This window comes from Rhinopithecus roxellana, chromosome 21, assembly GCF_007565055.1.
Source record: "Rhinopithecus roxellana isolate Shanxi Qingling chromosome 21, ASM756505v1, whole genome shotgun sequence".
NCBI lineage: Eukaryota > Metazoa > Chordata > Mammalia > Primates > Cercopithecidae > Rhinopithecus > Rhinopithecus roxellana.
Window position 1 is genome coordinate 46761218 of NC_044569.1, and position 15775 is coordinate 46776992.

The 15775-nt window shown below is 36.8% G+C and overlaps 1 protein-coding gene across 2 annotated transcripts in view; it reads right to left on the reverse strand.

Moving 5' to 3' along the window:
• Positions 1 to 2092: 2092 nt before the first annotated feature.
• Positions 2093 to 15775, reverse strand: part of SMAD4 (SMAD family member 4) — a 58872-nt gene continuing 45189 nt past the window's right edge. The window contains exons 11-13 of one of the 2 annotated variants that reach the window (XR_004055645.1): positions 10281 to 10419; positions 9642 to 9754; positions 2093 to 8803 (exon numbers count right to left, since the gene is read on the reverse strand). Coding sequence is in view for 1 of the 2 variants with exons in the window: in XM_010376786.2 (XP_010375088.1) it covers positions 8592 to 8803; positions 10281 to 10419 (351 nt within the window). In the remaining variant the exon portion in view is untranslated. The remainder of the gene's footprint in view (positions 8804 to 9641; positions 9755 to 10280; positions 10420 to 15775) is intronic. The other variant, XM_010376786.2, reaches the window with a different exon arrangement.

Here is a 15775-nt window from a genome sequence, read left to right on the forward strand (position 1 = left end):
ATATTGTGGTCAGAGAAAACTTTGACTTCTTTTACGCTTTTTGAGTTTTGTTTTATGGCCCATGATATGACCTATCTTGGTTTATGTTGTTAGCATTTGAAAGATACATGAATGTTGCTGTTATTGGATGGCTTATCCTATAAATGTAAGTTAGATCTTATTGGCCGATAGTAGTGGGTTCTTCTATATTCTTGATTTTATGTTTAATTCTATTGATTGCTGAAAGAGAAGTATTATAGTCCTCAAATATAGTTACGGATTTATCAGTTCTTTTTTTTCTCCACATATTTTGCTGCTCTGTTGTTTGGTGCATACACATTTAGGATTCCTATGTCTTCCTCATGGACTGACCCTTTCATCATTATATGTTCCTCTTTGGTATTTTCTTTGCTCTGAAATCTATTTTGATATTAGTATAGCCCATTACTGTTTTCTTTTAATGTTTACCTGATATGTATCTTTCCATACTTCTTTCAGCTTGCCTTTATTGTTAAGTGAGTTTCTTGTAGACAGTATACAGTTGGGTCATGTTTCTTGATCCATTCTGCCAGCATCTTTTAATTAGTATACAGCATTTCTATTAATGTAATTATTGATATGTTAGCATCTAAGTCTCCCATTTTCCATTTACCTTTGTTCTGTTGTTTCTGTGTTCTTTTTCCTGCCTTATCCTAAGTTACTTTTTGAGAATTCTCAACATTTTTGAGAATTTCATTTTGATTTATCTGTAATGATTTTGTGTATACATCTTTGTATACTTTTTTCAGTAGTTGTACTAGGAATTTCATTATATATTCACAACATCACAGTCTACTATTGTCATTTTACCAGTTTGAGTGAAATGTAGAAAACCTATGTTCCTATAGGTTCTTTTACTCTTACCTGTTTATAATTGTTTTAAACATTTCCTCTGTATACATTTTGAACCACCTCAGGCAGTGTTATAATTTTTGTTTCAACTATCAAATGTAATTTAGAAAACTCAAGATGAGAAGGAAATCCTACTTACCCATATTTTTGCTTACCATGTTTTTTGGATGGTTTTTTTTTCCTTCCTGATGTTCCAACTTTCCTTCTATCATTATTTCCTTTCCACCTAGGGAACTTCCTTTACTACCATTCAATTAAGGTAGGTGTGCTGGCAATGAATTCTCTGCTCTCCCTAAACCCCTCCTGTCCATCTGTCTGAGATCCAGTGGTGGCCCAAAAAACTATCAAAATATAGATGTGGATGGATGCCACTCCGAAAGTAGGTCAGAACTAATGGAATTATTCTTTTAGAATATAAAGGGCTGAGGAGAAAGGGCATTACAATTTATCAGTGAGACAACAGGGGTGGGAAAGGTTTGAAGAAGGGATGGAGATGTCCTCAGCTTTGAGACTGCCATTTGTGGGAGAGTTGTGATGCGGGAGGAGATGGAATTTAAGCACAAAGAATTAAGGGTCAAGAGCAGAAGGCAGAGAAACACACAACTGCCCTTTCTCCTGAAGTGCTCCACAAAGGAATGTTTTTCCTTTTTCTCAACTGAATGCTAACCTACTATCCTCTTCAAGTTCTGGCCTAAAATATTCTAAATTTCAAGTTAGCAAATAGGTGAGAAGAAATCTCTCAGCCCGATAAACTCTCTGAAACTCACGTCAGCAAGCTTAGAAATCAAATGTTGATGTGGTCATGTTATATAAAAGCCATTGCCATAGAAGCAACTTACCTGACCACCACTCCCCTCCCATTGACCCCCATTTCACAGAGAAGGCAGATGGAAGAGAAACAGCTTTCCTTATCCCTTAGCTGGGCAATGAAAGGGTCTCCAATTTCCAATTTGTACCTCTCCTTTAAGCATCCTAGTTCTCATAATCCCCTAGCACCCATCTCTCTGATCACCATCACTCCACCTTCTCCTTTTAAAAATGAGAAAAGAATGGGGATTGTTATTCCAGGGTCATATTTTATATGTCACATTTCCCCTTTCAATGGCCACAAGGCAATAAAGGAAAATGCTGACCTAAAGTTTGAAAATTCTCTAAGTGATTAGAAACTCTTTCCAGATCCAAGATATCCACAAGCTTAAGAAAAAGAATGAGCACATAATGATTTAGTTGGCTTTCTCTTTTAATCAAAAACATACTTTGTTACAGAGTTCTCAAGAAAGGTTCAACTATTTTTTAGCCACAGACTTTAACCAGGCAAAAGTATACAGAAAGCCACAAATGAACTCCTGGGACTTTCAACTGACCAGTTGTCCCAAAAGCAGAAGCTAAGAGTGGCTCTTCTCTGGCTTCTGGCATAGCTGCATTCCTCTGAATTTAGGGGAGGAAACAGTTGGGAAATACCACCACCAAATCTGTCCCCAACCCCCAACTCACTTCTTCTAAACTGGGCTCTGCAGCCCACCAGGTTTTCATCATCTATAAGCATTCACACTTTTCCCTTAAATCACACGTCCAATGCATTGAACAGAACTCAATACTTGAAGAAAGTCTGCCAACTCCATGTATAGTCTTAATCAATCCAAGCCCATGAGTCCTTCTATTAATGACAAGCAGCCTTCGCAACAGCAGCTGGTTTCATCGCTTCCTCTCCAGCTACCACAAAGCTGGCCTCTACCAGGACTCCCCAACCCCCCACCCTCAACCTAGCCCCAAGGAAGGCTCCCAGGTCCTTGAAAATAACTAAGTTCATTAACTGTACTCATCCAAGGTAGACTAGAAGAGAGCTCTGAATGATCCAGCCAAAAGTCATTTAATCAAAATGGACCTAAAAAGAGCCAAGAATAAAGTTAATAATCATCTACTGGTATTGTTTTCTTGAGTCATATAAACCAGTTTAATTGACGTGGTTCAGGGAAATTTCCTTGTTTTGAGCATAATATCACTAGGCATTAACAAGAGGTTTTAAATCCATTTTCACTGAAAAAAAAAAAAATTAACAGCACCCATCACTTAGGAGGGTGGTGTCACACACACCAACTCGAAAGCTAGAATGTCATGACTCAAAGAAAGCCTTAATAAACTCTGACCAGAGATGACAGAAAAATGAAAGCTTTTCCCTCTCAGGGGTGTGTGTGTGTGTTTGTAAAGTGTTTATTGCAGCTGCTAAGGTGGTGCTAGGCCTTTGGTTAAAATTAAGTCTTAAGGGCATACTATGTAACTTTTTGTCCACAGAAGAACAGTAATAAAATATCAAGCCCAGTCTCCTTTGAATAACATGGAAATAAGTAAAAAGCCCCCTCAAACAGCAGAACAAAGATAAGGAAGAAATCCAAAACTGCTACAAGGTAGCCAAGGTCACTTAGAATTTCAGAGCTGGAATAATCAATCTACTCCAACTCCCTCATTTTACAGATGAGGCAGCTAAGGCCCAGAGAAGATAAATGACTTGCCCAAAAGGTCACACATCAAATTCGTGGCAGAGGGCAAACTTGAGAGTGTAACTGGCCCAACCCAGAGCCATTATTTTCAGGTTGAACAAGAACACTGGCTCTGGACCTATTGAGAAAGCATTTAAATAAACAGTGTAAAAAGTATCCACATCAACAAAGAGAAATGATTGTCTTCACCAAAGGTTTTCCTTAGTCCTTATTACATTTAAAAAAAAAGGAAAAGAAGTTTCATTCATTCATTCAAGTCTGATGTTAAAAATCCCTGAAAACACTAACAATTACTTTAGCTACTCCTTGGGGCAGGATGTCAGACCCTCAATTCTCAAAAAGGCACCTATAGGTCAAAAATATCTGTACAGGAGTAAGGCCAGAAGGCAGGGCTTAAAAGGGGACACCAAAACAAAACAAAACAAATGGCCTTAGTTTCCCAAGGTTTGTTTTGTTTTGTTGTGTGTTGTTTGCTGGTGTCCTCCAGGCAATGGTATTCCCTCTGGCTACTGATGCTAATTTAGTAACCCTTGTAACCCCAGTTTTTGTAAGAGCAGCATTCAAGTGGAAGCAATGAAACCTTTCAAAATATGATTCTAAGGGGGAAAATATGAATATGACTCACTTCTCTCTATCTCAACTACCTGAAACTCAGCAAGAATCAGGAAGCACTCTAAGCTACATCAAACTGGTATCAAATGCCAATGCAATGAGGTCCTTTTCAGCACTTCACAAATGTCTTGGGTCCTGTCCCAGAGTTTGTACTTGTGTTTTAAAGAAAGTTCTACTAAGTTTGGTTATCTGGTTTCCTTGCCTAAGCAGTCAGAAATGAAGAATCAGAAAGAGAAGAAGAAAATGCTAAAAGGAGACACACTAACACCCACATATGAATGGTAGCTATCAAAGAGGGAAGAGACCAGGAGGGGAGAAGCGGGTTAAAAAAAAAAAAAACTAAAAATTAAAAGCATAGCTGTCTGAGACCATTTAGTAAAGGCAACACAGTCCTGCCTGTTTTAGAAGCCCCTGAAGTCCACGAAGATAGCCAAGCACAAAAAGAAATGTTACATGTAGTATATCCTCTGATATGCATATTAAATAACTCCACCAAAAAAAGGCTAAAATTAAAACATTTTACTGCTTAAATAAGGCAATTCTGGATTATGTGGAAAATTTCATTCCACAGTGATTCCAGATAAACAAGATAAGCAACCTAGCAGCACTGGGACAACTGCTAGGGGTAAGGCTGGGCCTAGGATGCCACTTTGCAGATGAATAAGGACATGGACTTTTTACATACTTCTTGGTATATTCAAAGAAATTACTTAGTTATCACGGAAAAAAAATGGAAAGGCTTGCACAAGATTCTCATAGCCTATTCTCTATAGTCTTTGCAAAAGAGAATATAAGATTATTTAGATAGCTATCTGCAACAAGATGGATTCTGTCTTTAAGAAAAAAAAAAAAGCATTTGTTTAAGCTGAGTGTACACCACCTACAAAATAATTGTTAACTGGCTTTAGAGGTAATTGCTTTCATATACTCATTTACCTCAGTAACCTAAATTTACCATTTTCCCAATCTGCTATCATTAAATAAAATGCCAATAAAATTGGCAATAATGAAGGGAGCAAACTAGAAATTGTCAACAAAAAGAATTCTGTTCCACTCAGAGAATAAAACTGCTTCTCCCAAAAGGCTCTCAGAAAGGGTGTGAACTAATATGACTCTGCATAAAATAGTAACTATTAACCAGTTACCATCAAACCAGGCACAGAAACATTTCTTTACCATTTTATTCTTTAACCTCCATAGACACTTAAGGAGCATTATAGTAAAATGTAAAATTTTCCTTCCCCAGATGACCACAGTCAAAGATACCTGCAACTCACCTTCCTACAATTAGCAATAAACTAAAAATAATAAGATATATATCATCTGGGAGACAGGACATTTTATTTTGCCTTCAAAACTTGTATTACAAACACCCCCCTTTACACACCACACCCTGCCCCACAAAAATGGATTTTAAGTCTGAAATGCAGCACAGCTAATAGGAGTTCCATTTACTTGGATGTCTCAAGTATGGCTCTCCTTAAGCCAGACCATGCAACCTGTAAATCTGCACTGTTCACAGGAGGAATGGGATAGGCAACCTAGTCAGTGGTTACGGCAATACAAATGAGCCATGTTTCTGGAAAAAGCAAGGTTATATGGCAGTGATTTATTGTCATTATCTTTGTATACCAGGGGCAGTAAACTATTAAACATGAGATAGACCATATCCCACAAAAGGATCTACTCCCCGGAAAACAAAGGCAACACCATGAAGGATTTCCTTTGATAATGAACTGAAAGGCACTGGACAAACGTGGAACGAGGTCTTACGGTGGGTGAACATGGCTCATCTCTCATTCAGCTTGCACTGAAATTCAACATTTTGAGTCTTTGAGATATGAATTAGCTAGAGAAAACCCACCCAGAACCATATCCTCATAATTTTACCCTTAAAGTAGACATAAAATTTTAAACCTGTGAGAACCTTTAGTCTTATTCATCAAAGATGACTACCACTAAGAAATAGAAATATAGATTAACAACCAAGCTCTCCGGAATAGCCGATCATAACATACTAGATGTTTTCTCAAAAGCATGTGAGTAAATCTAGTACAAATATAAGCACTTAACAACTAGAAGTATTTCCATACTTTATGGCTCTTAGTAGAAAGAAACCAAGACAGGTGGCTTGGCTCCAAAGAGATACTTCTTAACAAATATTTTCCACATACTTTCCCCAGATGATTAAACATGAAAACTTTCCTTAAAGTAGAAAAGGGAGCAATGAGGCCACCACCACCACAGGTATGGCGGTGGCTCACGCATGTAATCCCAGCACTTTGGGAGGCCGAGGTGGGCAGATCACTTGAGGTCAGGAGTTTGAGACCAGCCTGGCCAACATGGCAAAACCCCGTCTCTACTAAAACTACAAAAATTAGCCAGGCATAGTGGTGGGCACCTGTAATCCCAGCTACCAGGGAGGCTGAGGCAGGAGAATCAGTTGAACCTGGGAAGTGGAAGTTGCCAGTGAGCTGAACTCATACCACTGCACTCCCACCCGGGCAACACAGCAAGACTCCATCTCAAAAAAAAAAGATGCAATGAATTATATCAATGTATGATTAAAGTTTTAATCAAATCATCTGGATTTTTAAAAATCTGTTACTCTAAAACTCACTCCTATTCCTCATTCACAGTAAAATGGACCTAAAGTTAGCAATTTCTAGAGAAGATGTCTTTTTATAAAACTGCCAATAAAATTTAAATCACCAAACTTTTACAGAAGACAATTAGGCTTTTACTGAAAGAATTTGTAAGTACTCAAGAGTACAAATGAGTTGGTAGATAAGTTATTTAAAAACAAAGGTCATGTAACTTGGATCAAGATCTATGTTTAAATCGCAGAAATAAGCAAACTCAGTGGTTTCCAGGATGGTCTATTTAAAAGACCTTCTGAGCAAGGCAGTAGAAGCTGTGTTCATTCCAGATGATATAAGGAGGACTATCATCACACAACTGTTTCTATAGCTAAAAGTCCTCCAGGCAAAAGAGAAGCATCTGACAGATAATCCTTGATTTTATTTCACACTATTTATCCTGTAGACAATCTATTTATCATCTTGTAGACAATCAGGCCTATTTCTGCTATAGTAAAACAAAAATTCAAAAAATAACCAACTCTACACATGATACACAATGTCCATGGGGAAGTCCTGGTAGAGCGTGAGGGAAAAAAACAAAGCTGCCCAATAAAACTGGCTGTTGCCTGTCATTTAGTAGAAGGTACCTCACCACTGAGATTGGACTCAAAAGTGCAAAAGAAAAAAAATCTTAAAAATCAAACCTAGAATTCAACTTTGTATGTTGAGATTCAGTTTTATTTATGCTACCAGCTAGGTAAAAAGCATACATATTGTGTCTGTGGTACAGTCAATACATCTGCAACTTTTCTACTTAAATTCTCTATACAAAGTCACTGCCAATTGATATGATCATTGATGGCAAAGGGCTTAGAATAACCAAAAGATATAAAAAAGTTTGCAGTCTTGCCCCAAGATACAAAAACTGAATTTTAAACAATATCATAACATACATGATTTAAACATTATACCAAAAAAAGTCACATCAAATCAAGTACAAAAATATCCAAACTACCTATTATGAACTGTAATGTTTCCATTATTCTGCACAGTATTTAACATAGAATTTAGCAGTTTCCAAAATATTCATTATTTAGTTTAAGCATTGCCACCTTTGCAGAACAGTGAGATATTAGGTAGAGTGACATTGCTTTTAGTGTTTTAAAAAATACAAAATCTTTCCCTATGAATGAAGGAAAAGAAATTCCTCTTATAGGCTTCTTAGCAATCAACCTTGTGCCTAGAAATACAGAAGAACACAACTACTGTTTCACAGGGGAAAAGTATACTTCTTGATAAACAGTCATCCATTAGGAATAACAAATGTAATTTTAAATGACTTTTTTTGTCTGGTAATTTTAAGGGATTCTCAATATACACACAGATTTGAGTTTTTTGCCTTAGCAAAAATAAAACTGAGGTTGCAAGACAATCTGAATTGAAATCATCTTCACTAATATAACTTGCAAAAAATATTTTGGATGAAAGATTACAATACATTATTAACTTACTCTTTAAACACAGAGTAAAGTTACTCTTGGTAAAATTAACTCACCCACATGGCACATTATTTTTGAAGTATGTTCAACAATAACAACTTGTACACAAAATAACATAGGTGAATTAACTTTGAGAACTTCTCTGCCTTTAAAATCAGCAATACTGGATTTATTCTGTAGAATGATACACATATCGATGTTCTGCAGATAAAAGGCTCTAAGACGTTTTAAAGGGCTAAATTTTCTAGCACTGGAATGATTCCTTCATACATAACAGGTGAAGAAGTAGTAAGAATGTGTTTCTCCTAATCTTCAAGCTCTGAGCCATGCCTGAAAAGTTCTAAATAGGAAAAAAAAAAATTGTTTTAATCCAGTTTCTGTCTGCTAGGAGCAAGGCAGCAAACACATTTTCAACCCTTTATGAAAAGATAAAGCAGAACAAAAGTGAAATATATCTTCAGATTATAAACAGGATTGTATTTTGTAGTCCACCATCCTGATAAGGTTAAGGGCCCCAACGGTAAAAGACCTCAGTCTAAAGGTTGTGGGTCTGCAATCGGCATGGTGTGAAGTACTTCGTCTAGGAGCTGGAGGGCCCGGTGTAAGTGAATTTCAATCCAGCAAGGTGTTTCTTTGATGCTCTGTCTTGGGTAATCTGGTCCCCAGCCTTTCACAAAACTCATCCTGAGTATGCATAAGCGACGAAGGTCATCAACACCGATTCCAGCAGCAGCTGACAGACCTAACAGAAAAGATTTGGAAGACATTAGAGGGACAGGGTGATCTCTTCCATCCTCCCTACACTCTAAATTAATCAAGTGACCAGCTTTCTGTATTTCATTCTCCTCAGCATATAACTTTCTCTGCTAAAGTGCCAAGAAGTAACAGTAGATCTAAACGTTATCAACAAGTTGAACACTTTTGGTTAAGGAACTTTACATTCCACATGTGTCTTCTAGCTACAACCAATTATAAAGTAAATTACCACAATCCACCAACACCTCACCTATTTTTCTCTTTAGAAGTGGAGGTGAAGGGATAAGAAACAACTTGTTTTTAAGAGATAGTGCGTGTCCACAGGTTGCTTCTAAAAACCTTATTGTCTGAACAGCCTAGTTCAGTATAAGATATAACTAATAATGAAGCAGTTAATATTCTTAGTTCCACTAGGACCTCTTAGATGACAGAGATGAAGTCTCTCTCTCAATTTCAAAGTGTAACAGAGTAATACACTATTACTCAGTGGTGGCAACTGATGAGAATATGAAATTTAATAATAGTTCTGGATTCTTCAGTAAAAGCACGTTTATAACACTGAAACTAGCAAATTAATGGTTTAGATCCCCACATTTTAAAAAATCAAATTATCTCAATGAATATGCCTCATCTACCTGTAAATTGTAAACTCCTGAACATAAGTCACAATGGAGACTGCATCTAATTTTCCAGTCAGAACATACAGTCATATAGTCCATCTGCATTCATCAATATTACAATGAAACTAATGGGAGGAATTTGCATGTACTGTAGAGAAACCTGCAGGGCCACTGCAGTTTTCTTAGCCAGTGTGATTTGCTTACCACACTGAAGAGGTTAAGAACAGGGGTTGAATGAATCACTAGTTATGCCTTCAGACGTGGAAGATGGGTGCCACGTGTTTCCATCATAAAAGTCTATAGTCAGGAGTTTAACTCTGCAGTAAAAAATTCCCCATCAGTGTGAAACCTGGCACACAGTTCAATTTTACCCTAAAATTAAAAAAAAGTCTACAAGTTATCAAAATACCACCCTCACTTAGTTTTCTCTCCACGTTTAGCACACTTTAAAAAAATTGGCAAGGTGTCCAATTCTGAAATTGAAATATGCTTTCCTTACTAGAATAAAGCCAAGCACTTCGGTGATTACAACCCACCCTGGCTGGTGAGGCAGGAATTATAATAAGCATCAACAAAAAAGGAGGAGATGGAACAGTATAATATAATCATCCCCTTTCTCCTTTATCCCATACTCCATTTTTGATACAAAAAGAATGCAAACAGGGTCATAGGCAAAAAGCAACTATTGTAGAAGAACAGATTTCACCAATTCAAAAATGTTATCGTCCCAGTAAAAAGAACTTTAATTTCTATTATTGCTCAAAGAAACTAATCAACTGAGTAAATCAAGATAAAAATTTCAACTATTACACCTTTTAAAAAAAAAATCAAAAGCATACTTACTGATAGCTGGAGCTATTCCACCTACTGATCCCGGGCCAGGGATGTTTCCTGCCACGGCTGCTGCCTGGGCAGCTGCTGCAGCTTGTGCAGTGGCCGCCTGCTGCTGCATCTGTCGATGACACTGACGCAAATCAAAGACCTTTTAAGAAAAAACATTTCATGAGTCCATAAAGAAAAATTCCATACATAAAAACCAATGCCTGACTTACTTAAAACTCAGTTTCATTTTACCTCTCACATGAAAATAATTAATTAAAACATGTAAACTTTTATGTACATTGTGATTGGTCTAAAACTAGTTAGGAAAGGTGGCTTGGAGCTGACCAAGAAGATCATGTCAACATCATGATGGCTTTGGCTGCCACACGCCTCTGTATCTTTTATCTAAGATGTTCAATGTGGGTCAGCTGTTACTGTCCTTGTGAAAATCTGTGTAAAATGAACAACTAAGAAGTCCCCCTCCCCGTTTTATAACCAAATTGCTGAATTTTCCTTAGGCTGGAGTTGATAGCTTTGGTCGCCTGGCCAACTTTTTGTCTTATTTGTATTTGGAGGAGTTTAACAAAATGGCACTGTCACTATATAAGAGACATCAACATTTTTCAGAGATGCGTGCTTTAGCAAATAGAAGCAAAATAATATCCAGGACTTGCTTTAAAATACTTAAGAAACGAAAAAAAAAAAGACGAGATCAAACAAATATAAAATCATAACTACTTAATCCACAGGATGGGTATATGGAATTTCATTAGTTTCTCTTTATATTTGTTTGAAAACGTTCATAATTTTCAAAGAAAAAAAAGTCCAGTTTTAAATCCCATCACTGATATCTACTAATTATATGGGTTGAGTTTCTTTTATCTATAAAATTGGAATGCTAAGTGTACATACTCTCATGAAGTTGTTGCAAACTTGGCATAGTATACAGTTACTTATTTTGTTTTTAGCCTCCCCTGTAATCATTTATCTTTCAGGATGAGTTAATGAGTTAATAAATAATTTTACTTTTATCAACCAAGTGAAGAACTGGCAAAGTAAGGAAGGGGTTGCCATATCTACCCTTCTATTCACGAAAAGTACTGGAATGTTTTTTTAATATGGAACAAATTACAGATAATAAATCACATCTTTTTTTCTGGGGAAAAAATCTTCCTAAAATATTTGCTTATTTGCATTTTTAAAAAGCATTGGAAGATTACACAAAAAGAATTTGTGGGAAAGGAGGACAAGGACAGGGTAGAAGCAAGGTTGCTCAATGTCCACTGTTTTTAAATCACTTTAATTTCTGAACCATGTGGCTATACTCCCTATTCTAAAAGGACATGAATATTTTTTAAAGTCCTATTATGTACATAAGGGGCCCAATATAAGCAAGCATAATTAATCTTGAAAATAAGAGAAATCTGAGAATGCATAATTTATTAGTTGATAAACAATAGTTTTAGAACTTAAACCATAATTTTCAGATGCTTGAAAAAATTCTATCTTCAACCGTGGTATTTACATGAACCACAAAACATACAATAATATGCTCTCTCCAAATAACAAATTGCATTCCTACTTACTCCTATTTCTCTACTCAGTGTCCGCCTCCTCAAAAAACCTTTCCCAATTAGCCTTTCCCAATAACCTTTCACTATTACCAGTGAAGGATAACAGTCAGACTACCCCATTCTTTGAAGAGATACGAATGTGTCAAATATACATGTATGTATTTCCTGGACTATTAGGTCCTAAAATACTTTAGTAAAGAAAGCAATGACAGGGGCATTGTGGCAGATGTCTGTAATCCCAGCACTCTGGGAGGTCCAGGTGGGAGGATCACTTGAGCCCAGGAGTTCAAGACCAGTCAAGACCCCATCTCCACACAAAAAATTAAAATTTAAAAGAAAGAAAGCATGACAAAGTCAGGTTCCAGAAATCAGAGAGCCCACAATACCCAAAAGTGAAATCACTACTTTCTCGGCATTACCCAGTACAGAACAAAACAGGGACTCAAACATTTGAAAAGGTAAATAGCTCTACAACCACTTTTTTAAAGAAGTAAATTAATGAACTTTACTTTTTAGAGCAGTTTTAGGTTCACAGCACAATTGAGCAAAAAGTACAGAGTCCCTGTCCCCACATATAACCTTCCCCCACTATCAACATTCCCACTACAGTGGCACAGTTGTTACAATCAACGAATTTATGCTGACACATCATTATCACCCAAAATCCAGTTTACATAAGGGTTCACTCTTGGTGTGATACATTCTATGGGTTTGTACACATTTATGATGCTGAATATCTTTTCATATGCTTGTTTGCCATATGTGTATCTTCTTTGGTGAGGTGTTTGTTCACGTCTTTTGTCCTTTTTTTGTTAAAATGGGGTCTTCCTATGTTGCCCAAGCTGGTCTTGAACTCCTGGGCTCAAGCAATCCTCCTGCCTTGACCTCCCAAAGTGCTGGGATTACAGGAGTTAATCACTATGCCCAGTCTATTCCGCCCATTTTTTAACTGCATTGTTTATTTTATTGTTGAGTTTTAAGAGTTCTTTGTAATTTTTGGATAACAGACCTTGATTAGATGCGTCTTTTGCAAATATTTTCACCCAGTCTGTGCCTTGTCTTCTTGTTCTCTGACCCTGTCTTTCACAGAGCAGAAGTGTTTCATTTCAATGAAGTCAGGCCTATCAATTCTTTCCTTCATGGATCACGCCTTTGATGTTGTATCTTACAAGTTCTCGCTTTTTCTCTTGGCTGGGCACAGTAGCTCACACCTGTAATCCCAGCACTTTGGCAGGCCATGGCAGGCGGATCACTTGAGGTCAGGAGTTCCTGACCAGCCTGGCCAACATGGTGAAATCCTGTCTCTACTAAAAATGCAAAAATTAGCCAGGCGTGGTGGCACAAGCTTGTAATCCCAAATACTTGGGAGGCTGAGACAGGAGAATCCCTTGAACCCGAGAGGCAGAGGTTGCAGTGAGCCGAGATGGCGCCACTGCACTCCAACCTGGGCAACAGAGCGAGATTCTGCCTCAAAAAAAAAAAAAAAAAAAGTTGTCACTTTTCTCTCATATTATCTTCTAGAGGTTTTATAGTTTTCTGTTTTACATTTAGGTCTCTACAACCACTTTTTTTAAATCATCACTAACCAAGTATGGTATCTATATATAATGTTATTTGGGAGTGGGGAATAAAAATTATAATATCCAAGATTCAAGTATGCCTTTAACATTAACACTCCCCCACCCCCACCATGAGTCATTTAAAAAAATAACCAAGTAATATGTCACACATAGGCTCTCTCCAATGTGTTGCACATAATCGCGATTAGGATTGTTTCAGCCTGAATCTATGCGAACGTCAGCAGCACATATTACAGGTTACCCACACGGATTAAACTTTATGACCTGCATCTGCAGATGTAGTAAAAATGATTCATTAGGCACCTCAGCAAACCTCCCTTCCACAGATTATTTACCTAATTATAGCACTCAAACCAGAAGACCTAAAATTATTCAGTTAGGCTCACTACTAACTAAAACCTGCGTTGCCTCCTGACTTCACACTGTAACTACTCCATTGATAACTGATACCATAACAGATTCCATTTGTTACACTAGATGATAAAAATTACAGCTATTATTGAAATGCTACCGTCTTCCTTTCGTAATTTGACTAAATTGTTGACAAAGGCAATTCAAAGTAACCAAAGGCTTAAAATATTCTTTTTGGCTCAGATCCAAAAAATATTTCTGACCACCATTCCTGAGCTAATTTCTGCTTTAATTTACTTAACCATGTTTTGTGAATTTATTACAAACCCATTACTTAACAAAGACGCATGCCTCATAAAGATCACTGTCAACATCTTTAGGTCATTGTCTTTTACAACCAGGAGTCAAATTTTGCCATTTTCCTTTGACAAGGCTTAACTGCAATGCTTAACTGCAATACTATATAATCTTAAATTAACATTAGGAAACAGTAATCCAGAATGAAAAATGCACCTGAACATAAATAAGATTGCACTAAGGACATTCTAAGTTCTACTTGACTTATGGAATCACAATATGTGGTAACTGGGAATAAATTTAAATGAGGTTCATAATACCCTCTGACCTAGCCCAGTGGTTTAGAAGCATCCACTGTCCCTTCCTTTAAAATAAATGTGTTCAAAAAAACAAACCCAACTCAGTATTATCAGAGAAAGTTTGCAAATCAAAACTACCATAGTAAGATTATACTTCATACCTACTACAACGGCTAAAATAAAAAAGACAGTTAACAAGTATTGATGAGAATGTAGAGAAATTAGAACGCTCGCACCCTGCTAGTGAGAATGTAAAGTGGTGCAGCCATTTTGTAAAACAGTTTAGCAGTTTCTCAAAAAGTTATACATAGAGTTACCTTACAATCCAGCAATTCCACTCTTAGGTATGTACCCAGGAGAAATGAAAACACACAAACACTTATACACAAATGTTCACAGTAGTATCCTTCAGAATATAGCCAAAAAGTGGAAATCGTGTCCATCAATGGATAAACTGATGAACAAAATGTGTGTGGAGTACTATCCAGTCATAAAAAGGAGTGAAGTATTGATATGTGCTACATGGATGAAGCTTGAAACATTATGCTTAGTGAAAAGAAGCAAGTCATAAAACACGACATTACATAATTCTCTTCTATATAAAATGCCCTGAGTAGACAAATCTATAGAGACTGAGAGTAGAATAGTGGTTGAATAGAGCTAACGGGCATGGAGATTTGGGGGTGATAGTTAAAAGGGTATGGAGTTTCTTTCCACAGTCATGAAAACGCTCCAAAATTAAGAGTAGTAATAACTGCACAAAGTTGTGAATATACTAAAAATCATTGAATTGTACAACTTAAAAGGGTGACTTGTATGTCATGTGAATTATCTCTCAAAATCTCAATAAAGCTATTAAAAACCTGGAACGCCCAGTGCTAAACAACACAAAACAGATTTACTTTTGAAAGCAAAAGAACAAAGCCACTTAAAGAGAATTCAAACATGTGCTTCATTTAAAGCTTGTAAAACGTCATTTCATTACATCAGATTTTCATAAGTATAAAATGACTACTATGTCATGAGAGAATCAGGAAAAAAAGTCAACTTGGAAGGGGAAAAAAACCACAATTGAGTACTAGCTTCTTGGCTTATAAAATGAAATTATGGCTCTCCAAGTCTGTTTTCCTCATTTTAATTAAAAAGAGAAAAGTGTGTGTGTGTGTGTGTGTGTGTGTGTGCACGTGCCCAGGTATGTGTACTCAAAGTGTGGGCACTCCTTCCAGGGATGCACGTTATCTACATACAATTTACCCCAATAATATCATCTCCCGTGAAAATCTGACAACCTACAAATCCCTTAGTTACTGCTACCCAAAAAACAAGTGAAGAAAATGCCAATGGTTACATTTTAAGGTATATAGTAGTCCTCCCTTATCCATGGGGGATATGTTCCAAGACCTCCAGTGGATGCA